Source organism: Garra rufa, chromosome 24 (assembly GCF_049309525.1).
Source record: "Garra rufa chromosome 24, GarRuf1.0, whole genome shotgun sequence".
NCBI lineage: Eukaryota > Metazoa > Chordata > Actinopteri > Cypriniformes > Cyprinidae > Garra > Garra rufa.
The window spans coordinates 7,208,420-7,221,661 of record NC_133384.1 but is presented as its reverse complement, the minus strand read 5'-3'; the positions used below and the strand labels follow the sequence as shown (position 1 = coordinate 7,221,661).

At 34.4% G+C, this 13,242-nt stretch overlaps 1 protein-coding gene across 1 annotated transcript; it reads left to right on the top strand.

Moving 5' to 3' along the window:
- The first annotated feature begins 1,997 nt into the window (after positions 1 to 1,997).
- eci2 (enoyl-CoA delta isomerase 2) lies at positions 1,998 to 12,988 on the top strand. The gene is made up of 10 exons (XM_073830906.1): positions 1,998 to 2,135; positions 2,472 to 2,634; positions 4,937 to 5,035; positions 6,542 to 6,724; positions 8,939 to 9,008; positions 9,097 to 9,199; positions 9,294 to 9,414; positions 9,502 to 9,591; positions 12,164 to 12,307; positions 12,394 to 12,988. Exons 1-10 carry the CDS (start codon positions 2,083 to 2,085, stop codon positions 12,547 to 12,549), a joined length of 1,182 nt encoding a protein of 393 aa, XP_073687007.1. The 5' UTR covers positions 1,998 to 2,082; the 3' UTR covers positions 12,550 to 12,988.
- Positions 12,989 to 13,242: the final 254 nt, after the last annotated feature.

Sequence of the window (13,242 nt, the reverse complement as noted above, 5' to 3'; positions counted from 1 at the left end):
ATGCTGGTCCTTTGCTGGTTTATGCTGGTTCTTTGCTGGTTTATGGTCCCTTTGCTGGTTTATGCTGGTCCTTTGCTGGTTTATGCTGGTCCCTTTGCTGGTTTATGCTGGCCCTTAGCTGGTTTATGGTCCTTTGCTGGTTTATGCTGGTCCTTTGCTGGTTTATGGTCCTTTGCTGGTTTATGCTGGTCCTTTGCTGGTTTATGGTCCTTTGCTGGTTTATGCTGGTCCTTTGCTGGTTTATGCTGGTCCTTTGCTGGTTTATGCTGGTCCTTTGCTGGTTTATGGTCCCTTTGCTGGTTTATGCTGGTCCTTTGCTGGTTTATGCTGGTCTCTTAGCTGGTTTATGCTGGTCCTTTGCTGGTTTATGCTGGTCCTTTGCTGGTTTATGGTCCTTTGCTGGTTTATGCTGGTCCTTTGCTGGTTTATGCTGGTCCTTTGCTGGTTTATGCTGGTCCCTTTGCTGGTTTATGCTGGTCCTTTGCTGGTTTATGGTCCTTTGCTGGTTTATGCTGGTCCTTTGCTGGTTTATGCTGGTCCTTTGCTGGTTTATGGTCCTTTGCTGGTTTATGCTGGTCCCTTTGCTGGTTTATGCTGGTCCTTTGCTGGTTTATGCTGGCCCTTAGCTGGTTTATGCTGGTCCTTTGCTGGTTTATGCTGGTCCTTTGCTGGTTTATGGTCCTTTGCTGGTTTATGCTGGTCCTTTGCTGGTTTATGGTCCTTTGCTGGTTTATGGCCCCTTTGCTGGTTTATGCTGGTCCTTTGCTGGTTTATGCTGGTCCTTTGCTGGTTTTTGCTGGTTTATGCTGGTCCTTTGCTGGTTTATGCTGGTCCTTTGCTGGTTTATGGTCCTTTGCTGGTTTATGCTGGTCCCTTTGCTGGTTTATGCTGGTCCTTTGCTGGTTTATGGTCCTTTGCTGGTTTATGCTGGTCCTTTGCTGGTTTATGCTGGTCCCTTTGCTGGTTTATGCTGGTCCTTTGCTGGTTTATGCTGGTCCCTTTGCTGGTTTATGCTGGCCCTTAGCTGGTTTATGCTGGTCCTTTGCTGGTTTATGCTGGTTTATGGTCCTTTGCTGGTTTATGCTGGTCCTTTGCTGGTTTATGGTCCTTTGCTGGTTTATGGTCCCTTTGCTGGTTTATGCTGGTCCTTTGCTGGTTTATGCTGGTCCTTTGCTGGTTTTTGCTGGTTTATGCTGGTCCTTTGCTGGTTTATGCTGGTCCTTTGCTGGTTTATGGTCCTTTGCTGGTTTATGCTGGTCCTTTGCTGGTTTATGGTCGTTTGCTGGTTTATGCTGGTCCTTTGCTGGTTTATGCTGGTCCTTTGCTGGTTTTTGCTGGTTTATGCTGGTCCTTTGCTGGTTTATGGTCCTTTGCTGGTTTATGCTGGTCCTTTGCTGGTTTTTGCTGGTTTATGCTGGTCCTTTGCTGGTTTATGCTGGTCATTGACCAGCAACATGACCAGCATAAACCAGCAAAAGACCAGCATTAACAGATTTGTGAATACTGTATCTGTTTTTTTTAGTGAGTGAGATGAATCAATGCATGTTCAGATTTATAGAACTAAAGTAGCTAACATCTTACTCACAATTTCTCTCAACATAGAGACAAGAGAGCTTTTAATCAATAAATAGGAAGGGAAAACGTAACTGCCGTTACTTATTTGAAAAAGTAACTACCATAATATTTTCTTGTCAGTTAAAAAGTAATGCGTTAGGCTACTTTAGTAGTATTTGGAAAAGTAATATTATTACGTAACTTGTGTTAGTTGTAATGCGTTCCTATAATGCGTTGTTTCAAATATCCTAGTTCAATATTCTCTTAAATAATAATAATACCTGTGTAATTCTTTCCTCAAGCCAAAAAGCAAATCCGATTCTTCCAACCCAGAGGTGGCAGTATTGTGTTCGAACCAATACATGTCCGCATTCAATTCAGAGAGTGAGAATATGATGCTGTCTGATTGGCTAACGTCTTGTTTAGTGGGCGGGGTTAGATGAACTGACAGGTGATTGACAGCAGCGCACAGCTTCAGAATCGACTGGTTTTTGTGAACATAAACTTTGATCAGTTTGCGTCAGGGTTATGGCTGCTGTTATCAAACTTCTCTCGCCGTGGAGATTTGACCGACTGGCTCGGTAAGAGAAATCTTATTAGATATATAACGTGTGGAACTGAGCGTTTATTTCGAGCAGTTTCAGACAAAAGATGCATTATAATCTTTTGTATTTCTGTTATTGTTCTGAACATAATTATGTGTGGTATCATGTTGTGCTTTGCAACAGAAATACTCATGTACCTTGCGCTACCTTGAGTTTGCTTTGACCTTTATCCTAAATCATGCTCTCAGATCTTCACCTCTCACACACTTCACACACGCGAACGCGCTCTCATTAATATTTTCACATCAAAGCACATACTGAGACACTGAATTGTAGTGCTGACATTGTAATATTTTTATGATTTGTGTCCAGAGCGAGTAGGGTTGCATTCATACCGTGTGTTCAGCTGCACAGCACTGCTGTAGTTATGGGAGCATCAGTTGAAGAGTTCAACCAGGCCAAAGACAAACTAGGAACTCTGAAAAAGGATCCAGGGAATGAAGTCAAACTCAAGATCTATGCACTCTTTAAACAGGTGAGAAATGATCAGTAACGTATTGATCTTGCAATATAGCACAGAGACATAAACCTGCCTACAGAAGTGAGAAATCTTTAAAAAAGTATGTATTAAATGAACACTCCACTTTATTTGGAAATAGGCTCATTCTCCAACTCCCCCCGAGTTAATAAGTTGAGTTTTACTGTTTTGAAATCCATTCAGCCGTTCTCCTGTTCTGGCGATACCACTTTTAGCATAGCTTAGCATAGATCATTGAATCCTATTAGACCAATAGCATCGCGTTAAAAAATGACCAACGAGTTTCGGTATTTGTCCTATTTAAAACTTGACTCTTCTGTAGTTATATCGTGCACTAAGACCAGCGGAAAATGTAAAGCTGTGATTTTCTAGGCCGATAAGATTAGGAACTACATTCCCATTCCGGCGTAATAGTCAAGGAAGTTTGCTGCCGTAATAAGGCTGAAGCAGGCGGAGTATTATCACGCAGCGCCTGAAATTAGTTCCCAGCTAGGTTAGCATAATGTGCTGCGTGATATTACTGCGCCTGCTTCGGCCTTATTACGGCAGCAATCTTCCTTGACTATTACGTTTTAAATAGGACAAATATCGAAACTCGTTGGTCATTTTTGAACGTGATGCTATTGGTCTCATAGGATTCAATGATCTATGCTAAGCTATAGGGCTGGGCGATTAATCGAAAAATAATCGAAATCGACATTCAGAACCTATAATCGTTAAAATTTTTCCAGGAAGATTATTTCAATTACTTTCCCTTTAAAAAACACAAGCACTCCGTTCCGTTATTCCGCCGACATGTCGATGGAGAGCTTAAACAGTATTTATACAGTAAAAAGTATTTACAGGATATACAAGGGTAATTTTATTTAGAGGAGATACTGCTTATTTTCTACTTTTAATATGAAAAACATTGAAAATTATTTATTTTGTTTCCAATAGTGCAAGTTATTTATTTTCACTAATTTAAGAAAAATGTGACTTTTCGTTTTAAGCAATCCTTGCTTAAATTTCAGTTGTTCAACACTGATGTTCAATTAATAATCATAGATCGTAGATAGTGTGTTTCCTTCAATTATTTTAAAATCAAGTAATGCACCCTTCATCCAAAAATCTCTCGCTTGTAATATGTGAACATATTTACTGTACAAAACTTGTCAGTGAACTATGAGGGCAAAAAAATAAATATTATATAAATATAATTAGATATAATTTTATTAATAAATAAAATAATCGTTCATTAATCGTAATCGGGTTAAAATGTTCAATTAATCGAGATTTTGATTCTAAGCCAAATTGCCCAGCCCTACTAAGCTATGCTAAAAGTGATATCGCCAGAACAGGAGAACGGCTGAATGGATTTCAAAATGGTAAAACTCAACTTATTTACTCGGGAGGAGTTGGAGAATGAGCCTTTTCCAAAAAAGTGGAGTGTTCCTTTAAGCATATTTTGGATTCATTTGTTCAGCAGGTTCAGGTGTTTTACTATAATGTTCAAAGACGTTAAGATTTCCACATCAGAAGAAATTTACAAAAGTGATTTCATGTCAATAGATAGCACATTTAATGTAAATAAAGTGTCTACTTATAAGGATTCAAATATGTTTTATGGGAATAATTTTAATATATTTATGTCAAAATTTAGTTGAAATAATGTTACATTTTTTGCATTTTAAATTTTATTGTGTTTTAAATGAGTAAAAAATTCTTACTGACAAATGGGCAAAGCCTAGGATAGTGGCACTTTTAAAAAATGTAAAATTACAACTAATTAGTATTTGGGGTGAAAGGAATTCGTCTTTTAATAAGCCTTAAATTGATTTTTGCCTGACAAGATTGTTACTCTGAATTACTTTTTAGTGGGTGTCTTCTGTAAATGAGGGAAAATGTATGATATTTATTTTAGGCTCAGAAAAACAAAAATGCAATTAAATTAAACAGAAAACTTTTTAAAAAATTTTTGGGAAAAACAACAAGCAGTATTACACTTATTATTTTTATGTTCTAATACCTTTTTCGTCTTTGACCCATAGTCCTAAGTCAAAATTTGGTTGAAATATTGTTACATTCTCATTTAGTGTAACACAATATTTATGTACAAATTCAAACAATATGCTTATTCTGACTTGTACATTTTAATATATATAAAAGAATAGGGATTTTATTGTGTTTTACATAAGTAAAACATTTTTACTGACAAATTTACTAAACCAAACTGTTATAACAGATGTTGACCCCATCTACAAGACCAGATTGTATTCATCTCTCAATTCTGATGGTTTTCTGTTCTGTAAATGATCAGGCCACACAAGGACCCTGCAACACCCCCAAACCCGGCATGTTGGACTTTGTGAATAAAGCCAAATGGGACGCGTGGAAGAGTTTGGGCTCTGTGTCACAGGTGAGAGGAAACACCACACACCATCAAAGACATAATTATTTTTTCACACTATGCTTAGTGAATATAAAGAAAACCCTATTTTGTTTCAAGTTTTCATTTATTACTACAGGCTTGTATTCAAATTACAAAGTTTTGTAATTAATTATAAAAACATTTTTTTTTACTTTATTAAAAATAAAATATTATTAAATATAGCTGTCAAGTAGTTTGTTTTAATTTTAATATAACTTGCATGCACATACAGTGCCTTGCAAAAGTATTCATACCCCTTCATTTTTTTTCACGTTTTGTTGCAGCATTATGTTAAACTGCTTTAAATTAGTTTTTCCCCCACATCAGTTTACACACCATACACCATAATAATGACAAAGCAAAAACCAGATTTATAAATTTATTAAAAATAAAACCCTGAAATAAGTACAATGCATATACCCTTAACTCAGTATATAGTTGAAGCACCTTTACAGCCTCAAGTCTTTTGGGGTCTGATGTGACAATCTTTGCACATCTGCATTTGGCAATTATCTGCCATTCTTTGCCTCACCTTTTCACCTCTCAAGCTCTGTCAGCTTGGATGGGGGCTGGCAGACATTTTCTCGAGTCCTAGTTGTTCCAATCGTCTTCCATTATGGACAATGCTTCTGTGAACCTTCAGTGCAGCAGATTTTTTTCTGAACTCTTCCCTAGATCATTGCCTTAACGCTCTACTGATCTACTGAGCTCTACAGGCAGTTATCTTGACCTCAGGACTTGGTTTTTGCTCTGATATGCATTTTCAGCTGTTAGACCTTTTCTAAGAGGTGTGTGCCTTTCTAAATCAGACTCATTCAAATGAATTTGCCACAGTTTAACTCCACTCCAAGTGTAGTAACATCTAGAAGCAATATGAATGCTCCTGAGCTAAATTTCGAGTGTCCCAGAAAAGGGTATGAATACTTATGCAGCGGGATCTTTTCAGTTTTTTATTTCTAATAAATTTGCAAAGTTATTACAAACCTGTGTTGTGCTTTGTCATTATGGTGTACGAGATGCAGATTGATGTGGGGAAAAAAAGTAATTTAAAACATAATGCTGCAACAAAACAAAATGTGAAAAAAATGAAGGGGTATGAATACTTTTGCATGGCACTGTAAGTGTTAGTACTTTTGTTATGTGCGTTTGTTATTTTTTGTCTTTATTTTCATCATTTTCATCATTTTTAATAATTTTAGTACTTCAAATTAAACTTTAATTCAGTTGTAACATTTTTTTAAGTTCAAGTTCATTTTATATTTTATACATCTAATACTTATATTATTCATCTTTAATCTTAATCGTTTTTATTTCAATTACTGATAACAAGTTTGGATTTGACAATACCAGGCCAAAGGTTTTCCTTTAGGTCTCAGGACAAGGTCTCATGCTTTAAACCTAATAGTCCTCTAAATAAAGAAAGAGCTTGTATAAAACTGTGTCCAGCATACAGATGATGACTGTGGGTTCGATGTTGTAATGTGGCTGTATTAGGAGGAGGCCAGGCAGCAGTATGTGGATCTCATCACGTCTCTGGTGGGAGCAGAAGCTCCTGCGGTGTCAGCGCAGCCGACCGGGGGCACAAAGGGCTTCCAGACCCTGCTGGTCAGCACAGAGGACAACATCACCACCATCCGACTCAACAGACCTGAGAAAAAGAACGCCATCACTGTGGAGGTAATTTAAAAAAAAAAAAAAAAAGAATGATGGTTTGGAAAAAAAAAAGATTTTTTAAATTTAATTTTGAAGGCTCTAAACTTATACAGTTATATAGGATGTCAGTTGTGTAGGATATTGGTCAATTATACATCAATATATTTGAACACGTCAAGACTGACCAATCAGAATTATTCCAGAGAACAATCTAATAAAGATATTATAACATTACTAATAATATAATATATATAATGTATTTGTCAAAAATTAAATACTACATGGCACATGGCAAAATTAAATTTATATGGTTGATGTGTCTGTTGAAAAGGCAGTGTTATTTTATAGGGATGCACCGAACAAAATTACACACTGGGCCGAACAAACCGAACAGGGTTTTTCACGTTTTTTCACTATTGCATACATTAAATAGCCAATATCTGCTTTTTACAGTTTTGTCTTCCTTTTCAAAGAAAAAAATCAATTACAAAACAACTATTTAAAAATATTTATTTGACACTGAACATTTTTTAACATTCTAGTAGACATTATAGCCTACCAAGAAAGCACAATTTAACTTAAAAATAATAATTTTTAAATCTTTTAAATCTTAAAGACCCCTTCATGTGTTTTTAATGTACAAATAAATGCAGCCTTGCTGAGCAAAGGAACATTTTATAATAAATGTATTAATAGAGATGTTGTAATGTTTGTTAGCATTATTTTGGCCTTTTTTATTCTATTTTGCGAAACAACAGAACAATTACAAGAACATTTATGAATGTTGACTTTTATTTTGGCGGAAAACCTCAAAAAGACCTCAGTACTACTTTTTGCTGACGGCAGCAGATTAATGAATGATTCTCGTCGCGCTGATTTCCCTCGCGCTTTGGACTTTGAACTTTGAACCCTGGCTATAGAGCTCATGCAGCTCTGTCAGAATACATAGAATCCATGCAGGTATTAGACAACATAACGTTCTGTAGTTTATTTACAAATGGTTTAAGGCCATTTCATGATTTCAGTCATCATTCAGTATCCAGCAACAACCAGCCCTTTTTCTTTACTGATGGAAGACATGCGATGTGATACTAAACAGTCTCACTGTCGGTGCTTGTAATGATTTTTGCGTCTTTCTCAGACAGTTTTATATGCTTCCACTCTGCCGACATGTTTGCTGCATTAGTGCGCGCCTCTATGCTATGGTGCCATGTCATTGGATTGAATTGAATAATTAGGTGCATCCTTATTATTTTAGTGTTATAAATCATATTAGGGCTGGGCAATTTGGCTTAGAATCAAAATCTCGATTAATTGAACATTTTAACCCGATTACGATTAATGAACGATTATTTTATTTATTAATAAAATTATATTTAATTATATTTATATAATAATTATTTTTTTGCCCTCATAGTTCACTGACAAGTTTTGTACAGTAAATATGTTCACATATTACAAGCGAGAGATTTTTGGATGAAGGGTGCATTACTTGATTTTAAAATAATTGAAGGAAACACACTATCTACGATCTATGATTATTAATTGAACATCAGTGTTGAACAACTGAAATTAAAGCAAGCATTGCTTAAAATTAAAAGTCACATTTTTCTTAAATTAGTGAAAATAAATAACTTGCACTATTGGAAACAAAATAAATAATTTTCAATGTTTTTCATATTAAAAGTAGAAAATAAGCAGTATCTCCTCTAAATAAAATTACCCTTGTATATCCTGTAAATACTTTTTACTGTATAAATACTGTTTAAGCTCTCCTTCGACATGTCGGCGGAATAACGTAACGGAGCGCTTGTGTTTTTTAAAGGGAAAGTAATTGAAATAATCTTCCTGGAAAAATTTTAACGATTATAGGTTCTGAATGTCGATTTCGATTATTTTTCGATTAATCGCCCAGCCCTAAATCATATATTTATATGCTATAACTGTAGTAATGTTTTGAATACTTTTATTTTTAATAAGTTTTAGCAGTTTTGTCATGTGCTTATGCCATTATTATTCATTTTGGGGTTTTATTTTATTTTTAATTTTAGTACTTTATCTTTTATTGCTTATTTTATTTTTCAATTTTCATTTATATTTACTGTATGTTTTATGTAATATTGCCATTTTATTTCAACTTAATTCGAGTAACAGATTGTATTTTTTTTTTTAAGACTTTCAGTGTTAGTTTACAATAACATCACTAGTTCTTCTTTGATGTTTTTTGCGTCTTTGTAGATGTACAATGAGCTAATTGAAGCTTTGGACCTTGCTGGAAAAGACGATTCTGTCATTACAGTGATAACAGGTGAAGTTCTCTGCTTTACCTTTCACTGTTTACAGACATTCCTCTGTAAATCAGTGTGTTTATCTTCCTTTGAACCGTGTCTGTGAAGGTAATGGAGATTATTACTGCAGTGGAAATGACCTGAACAACTTCACAAAAATCCCTGCGGGCGGAGTAGAGAAGTTGGCTAAAGAATCTGGGGAGTTACTGAGGTAAAGTCTAGTTTTGCTTTACTCTAATCCAGTTTATACTATTTTCAAAGCTGATTGAATGTTATGATGGACACGCGTGCTTGTGTTGTTTTAGGAGGTATGTAAAAGCCTACATTGACTTCCCCAAACCCCTGGTTGGAGTCATAAATGGACCTGCGGTGGGTGTGTCAGTCACCGTGTTGGGACTTTTTGATGTTGTTTATGCCACAGAGAGGGTGAGCTGCTTTCCAACAGTGTATCAGTGATCAATGATGTGCGTCTAATGTTATTTAGCTTAACTGCCCCATTTGTTTTATCTCTAGGCGACGTTTCACACACCCTTCAGTCAGCTGGGTCAGAGTCCAGAGGGCTGCTCTTCATATCTTTTCCCCAAACTTATGGGCGTAGCAAAGGTATGAACATCCACAAAAAATGAGATTAATCAGATTGAAATGAAACTAAATAAATATATACTAAATAAAAACGTTTTTTTTTGTTTTAGAAATGTTTTATTTAACAACATGACTATAATAATACTAATGATGAATATTAGTTTTATTATAATTGTTATTATGAAATAATGAATAGTGAAATATTCTTATTTGAAAAAAGTAATATAATAAACAAATTTAGTTTTTGTTTAGAACAGCTGTGAAATTACAATACTAATATTTACAGCTGTATTCATTTTTTTTTTTCTTAAATATTAAACCATCAAGCTTTTATTTTGGTGGAAAACCACTATTTTTGTTTATTTGGTTTGCTATTTTATATGGGGTAAAATGTAATTGTAATGTTTTTTTCTTTTTCTGATAGAAATCTCATTGAAATGAAAAAATAAATAAGTAAATAAATTAAAAGCTCCAGGTTGGCTGTGCTTTTTTGCATTAATGCAAAATTTGGCCAGAAGTGTTGTGATTTATATAGCAGCATGACTATGAAATAATAATAATAGTAAATATTAGTTTTATTATCATTGCTACTACTCAATAAAAATATTACACACAATAGTAAATAGTAAATTTTAATAATTCTTTAAAGTATTAAAAAAAATAATGCAACTAATAGTTAACTTTTTTTAGTACAGCTGTGAAATTACAATACTATTTACAACTGTCTTCATTTTTTTTTTCATTTTCAAATATTAAACCATCAAGCTTTTATTTTGGTGGAAACCCTTGTTAATATTTGGCTTGCTATTTCTTTTTTTTTCAGATAAGAAGTCTTAAATGTAATAAATTTAAATAAATAATTAAATAAATATAAACTCCATTTATAGGGAAGCAAGATTTGGCCTTATGTTGTGGTTTATATAACATCACTATTAAAAAAAAATAAAATAAATAATAATAACATTGCAAAATACTACATATTCTTATTTGAATGATTTACTATAAAAATACAATATTCAAAATTATAAAAAAAATAATTATGCAGCTAATTTTATTTTATAGTACAACTGTGAAATTACAATACTAATATTTACAGCTGTTCATTTTTTTCCATTTTCAAATATTAAACCTGCAATAATAATTTTTTTTTGTTTGATAGTTGATCCTTAAATGTGACCCTGGACCACAAAACCAGTCTTAAGTCGCTGGGGTATGTTTGTAGCAATAGCCAAAAATACATTGCATGGGTCAAAATTATTGATTTTTCTTTTATGCCAAAAATCATTAGGAAATTAAGTAAAGATCATGTTCCATGAAGATTTTTTTGTAAAATTCCTACTGTAAATGTATCAAAATGTAATTTTTGATTAGTAATTTTAGTAATTTGGACAACTTTAAAGGTGATTTTCTCAGGATTTAGATTTTTTTGCACCCTCAGATTCCAGATTTTCAAATAGATGTATCTCGGCCAAATATTGTCCTATCCTAACAAACCATACATCAATAGAAAGCTTATTTACTGAGCTTTCATATTCTATACACATCTCAGTTTTGTAAAATTTAACCTTATGACTGGTTTTGTGGTCCAGGGTCACAAATGTGTAGACTTTTAAAAGATGACAGACTTTAAAAAGAACTTTGTGTAGTATTATGATGTTTTTTCATTAATTATTGTATTTTAATATGGAGTAAATTGGTATTGACATTTCATTGCAAAATAATTCAGTGTTCAAACATCTGATGATGCTGCAAAGTCAATAAATCAGTTTCTTTTAACATTTGTAAAATTTCAACAATTTGGCTTACTATTTTAGCCTGGTGGGTGATTGAGTGAAAATAATCATAATAAATAAATAACTCTGAGAAATGTCATTTGTATGTTGAATTCTGAGTTAGTGTTGCAATCAAATGAACACATAGACCAGTCCTGCCCAGCAACAGGTCAACCAATGACACGAGATTGGGGCAGAGCAATCTTTTCAGCCAACCAATTGCAGATAGAAGAAAAGCATTCTGGAAACCTGTTTGAAAACAGTCTTAATTTTTTTCTAATTTCTTTGGTTGACACAGAAATAGAACACTTCACCTTCAACTCTGGGCTAATATTTGTCTCAGATATGTGACCCTGGACCACAAAACCAGTCTTAAGTCGCTGGGGTATATTTGTAGCAATAGCCAAAAATACATTGCATGGGTCAAAATTATTGATTTTTCTTTTATGCCAAAAATCATTAGGAAATTAAGTAAAGATCATGTTCCATAAAGATTTTTTGTAAAATTCCTACTGTAAACCTATCAAAATGTAATTTTTGATTAGTAATATGCATTGCTAAGAACTTAATTTGGACAACTTTAAAGGTGATTTTCTCAGTATTTTGATTTTTTGCACCCTTAGATTCCAGATTTTCAAATAGATGTATCTCGGCCAAATATTGTCCTATCCTAACAAACCATACATCAATAGAAAGCTTATTTATTGAGCTTTCATATGATGTATATATCTCAGTTTTGTAAAATTTAACCTTATGACTGGTTTTGTGGTCCTGGGTCACATATGTTCTTTAGAGACTATTTAACTCTCCTCTCCGTCCAGGCTAGTGAGATGCTGTTATTTAATAAGAAGCTGACGGCCGCACAGGCCTGTGAATTGGGTCTGGTGACCGAGGTCTTTCCTGAAAGCTCCTTCCAGTCCGAGGTTTGGACCAGACTGAAGGCCTACGCCCAACTGCCCAGGAACGTAAGTGTAAAAAATATACTCAGGTAAAAGGATGTGGTTGCATGAAAACAAATACCACTTCTTGTCATCCTCTCCTACCCCTTTAGTCTCTGGCTCTGTCGAAGCAGCTGATCCGCAGCGTGGAGAAAGAGAAACTTCACGCCGTGAATGACGCAGAGGTGGAGAGACTGGTGGAGCGCTGGCTGTCGGACGAATGCATGCAGGCCATCATGAGCTTCTTCCAGGCCAAGTCTAAACTTTGAGAAGTGTGCATGGAGCCATTCAGCTTCCTTTCAAAGTTAACTCTTAACTTGCTGTTGTTTTTCCAGTTAATCATATTCTACAAGCACCCTCCCAACTCATCTAAACGGTATGTTGTCCAAAATTGTATATGGTGTGTATAGCACTGGATGATGTATACACAACACGAGACATTTTACTTGGTCGTCTAATTGAGCTGTTATGACAGATTGACTATGTAATATAGCATTTTAAAACAAAATGTTCCATTAACTGTACCAGATGTGCACTTAGTAGGTTGTAACACTCAGTGCCTTACTAAAGTGAATGCATTTGTGTGCTTTCATCTGAGGGCCAAAATTCAGTGCTATACTGTATGTGCAGTATCAGAGGTATTAATACATTAATTTGTAAAGTCCTTTGACATTATGTCTTGAAATACAGTTTTAATACACACTTAAACACCTGTAAGTGTCTTATTTTATATATTAAATGCAAATGCCTGTATACGATCAACTATATTATTATTTTCGACTTTGGTTAGTGAGTGATTACGTCATCTGGATTTACATAATCCAGAAAATATTAAGGTTATATTACATATTATTCATACAATAGCAATACATTATTCATTAAACTCTTAACCCCCAGTATTTTCTTCACAAGTCCCAATGTTTATTGCACTTTATGTTGTTAAAAACAACGAATAGAATATA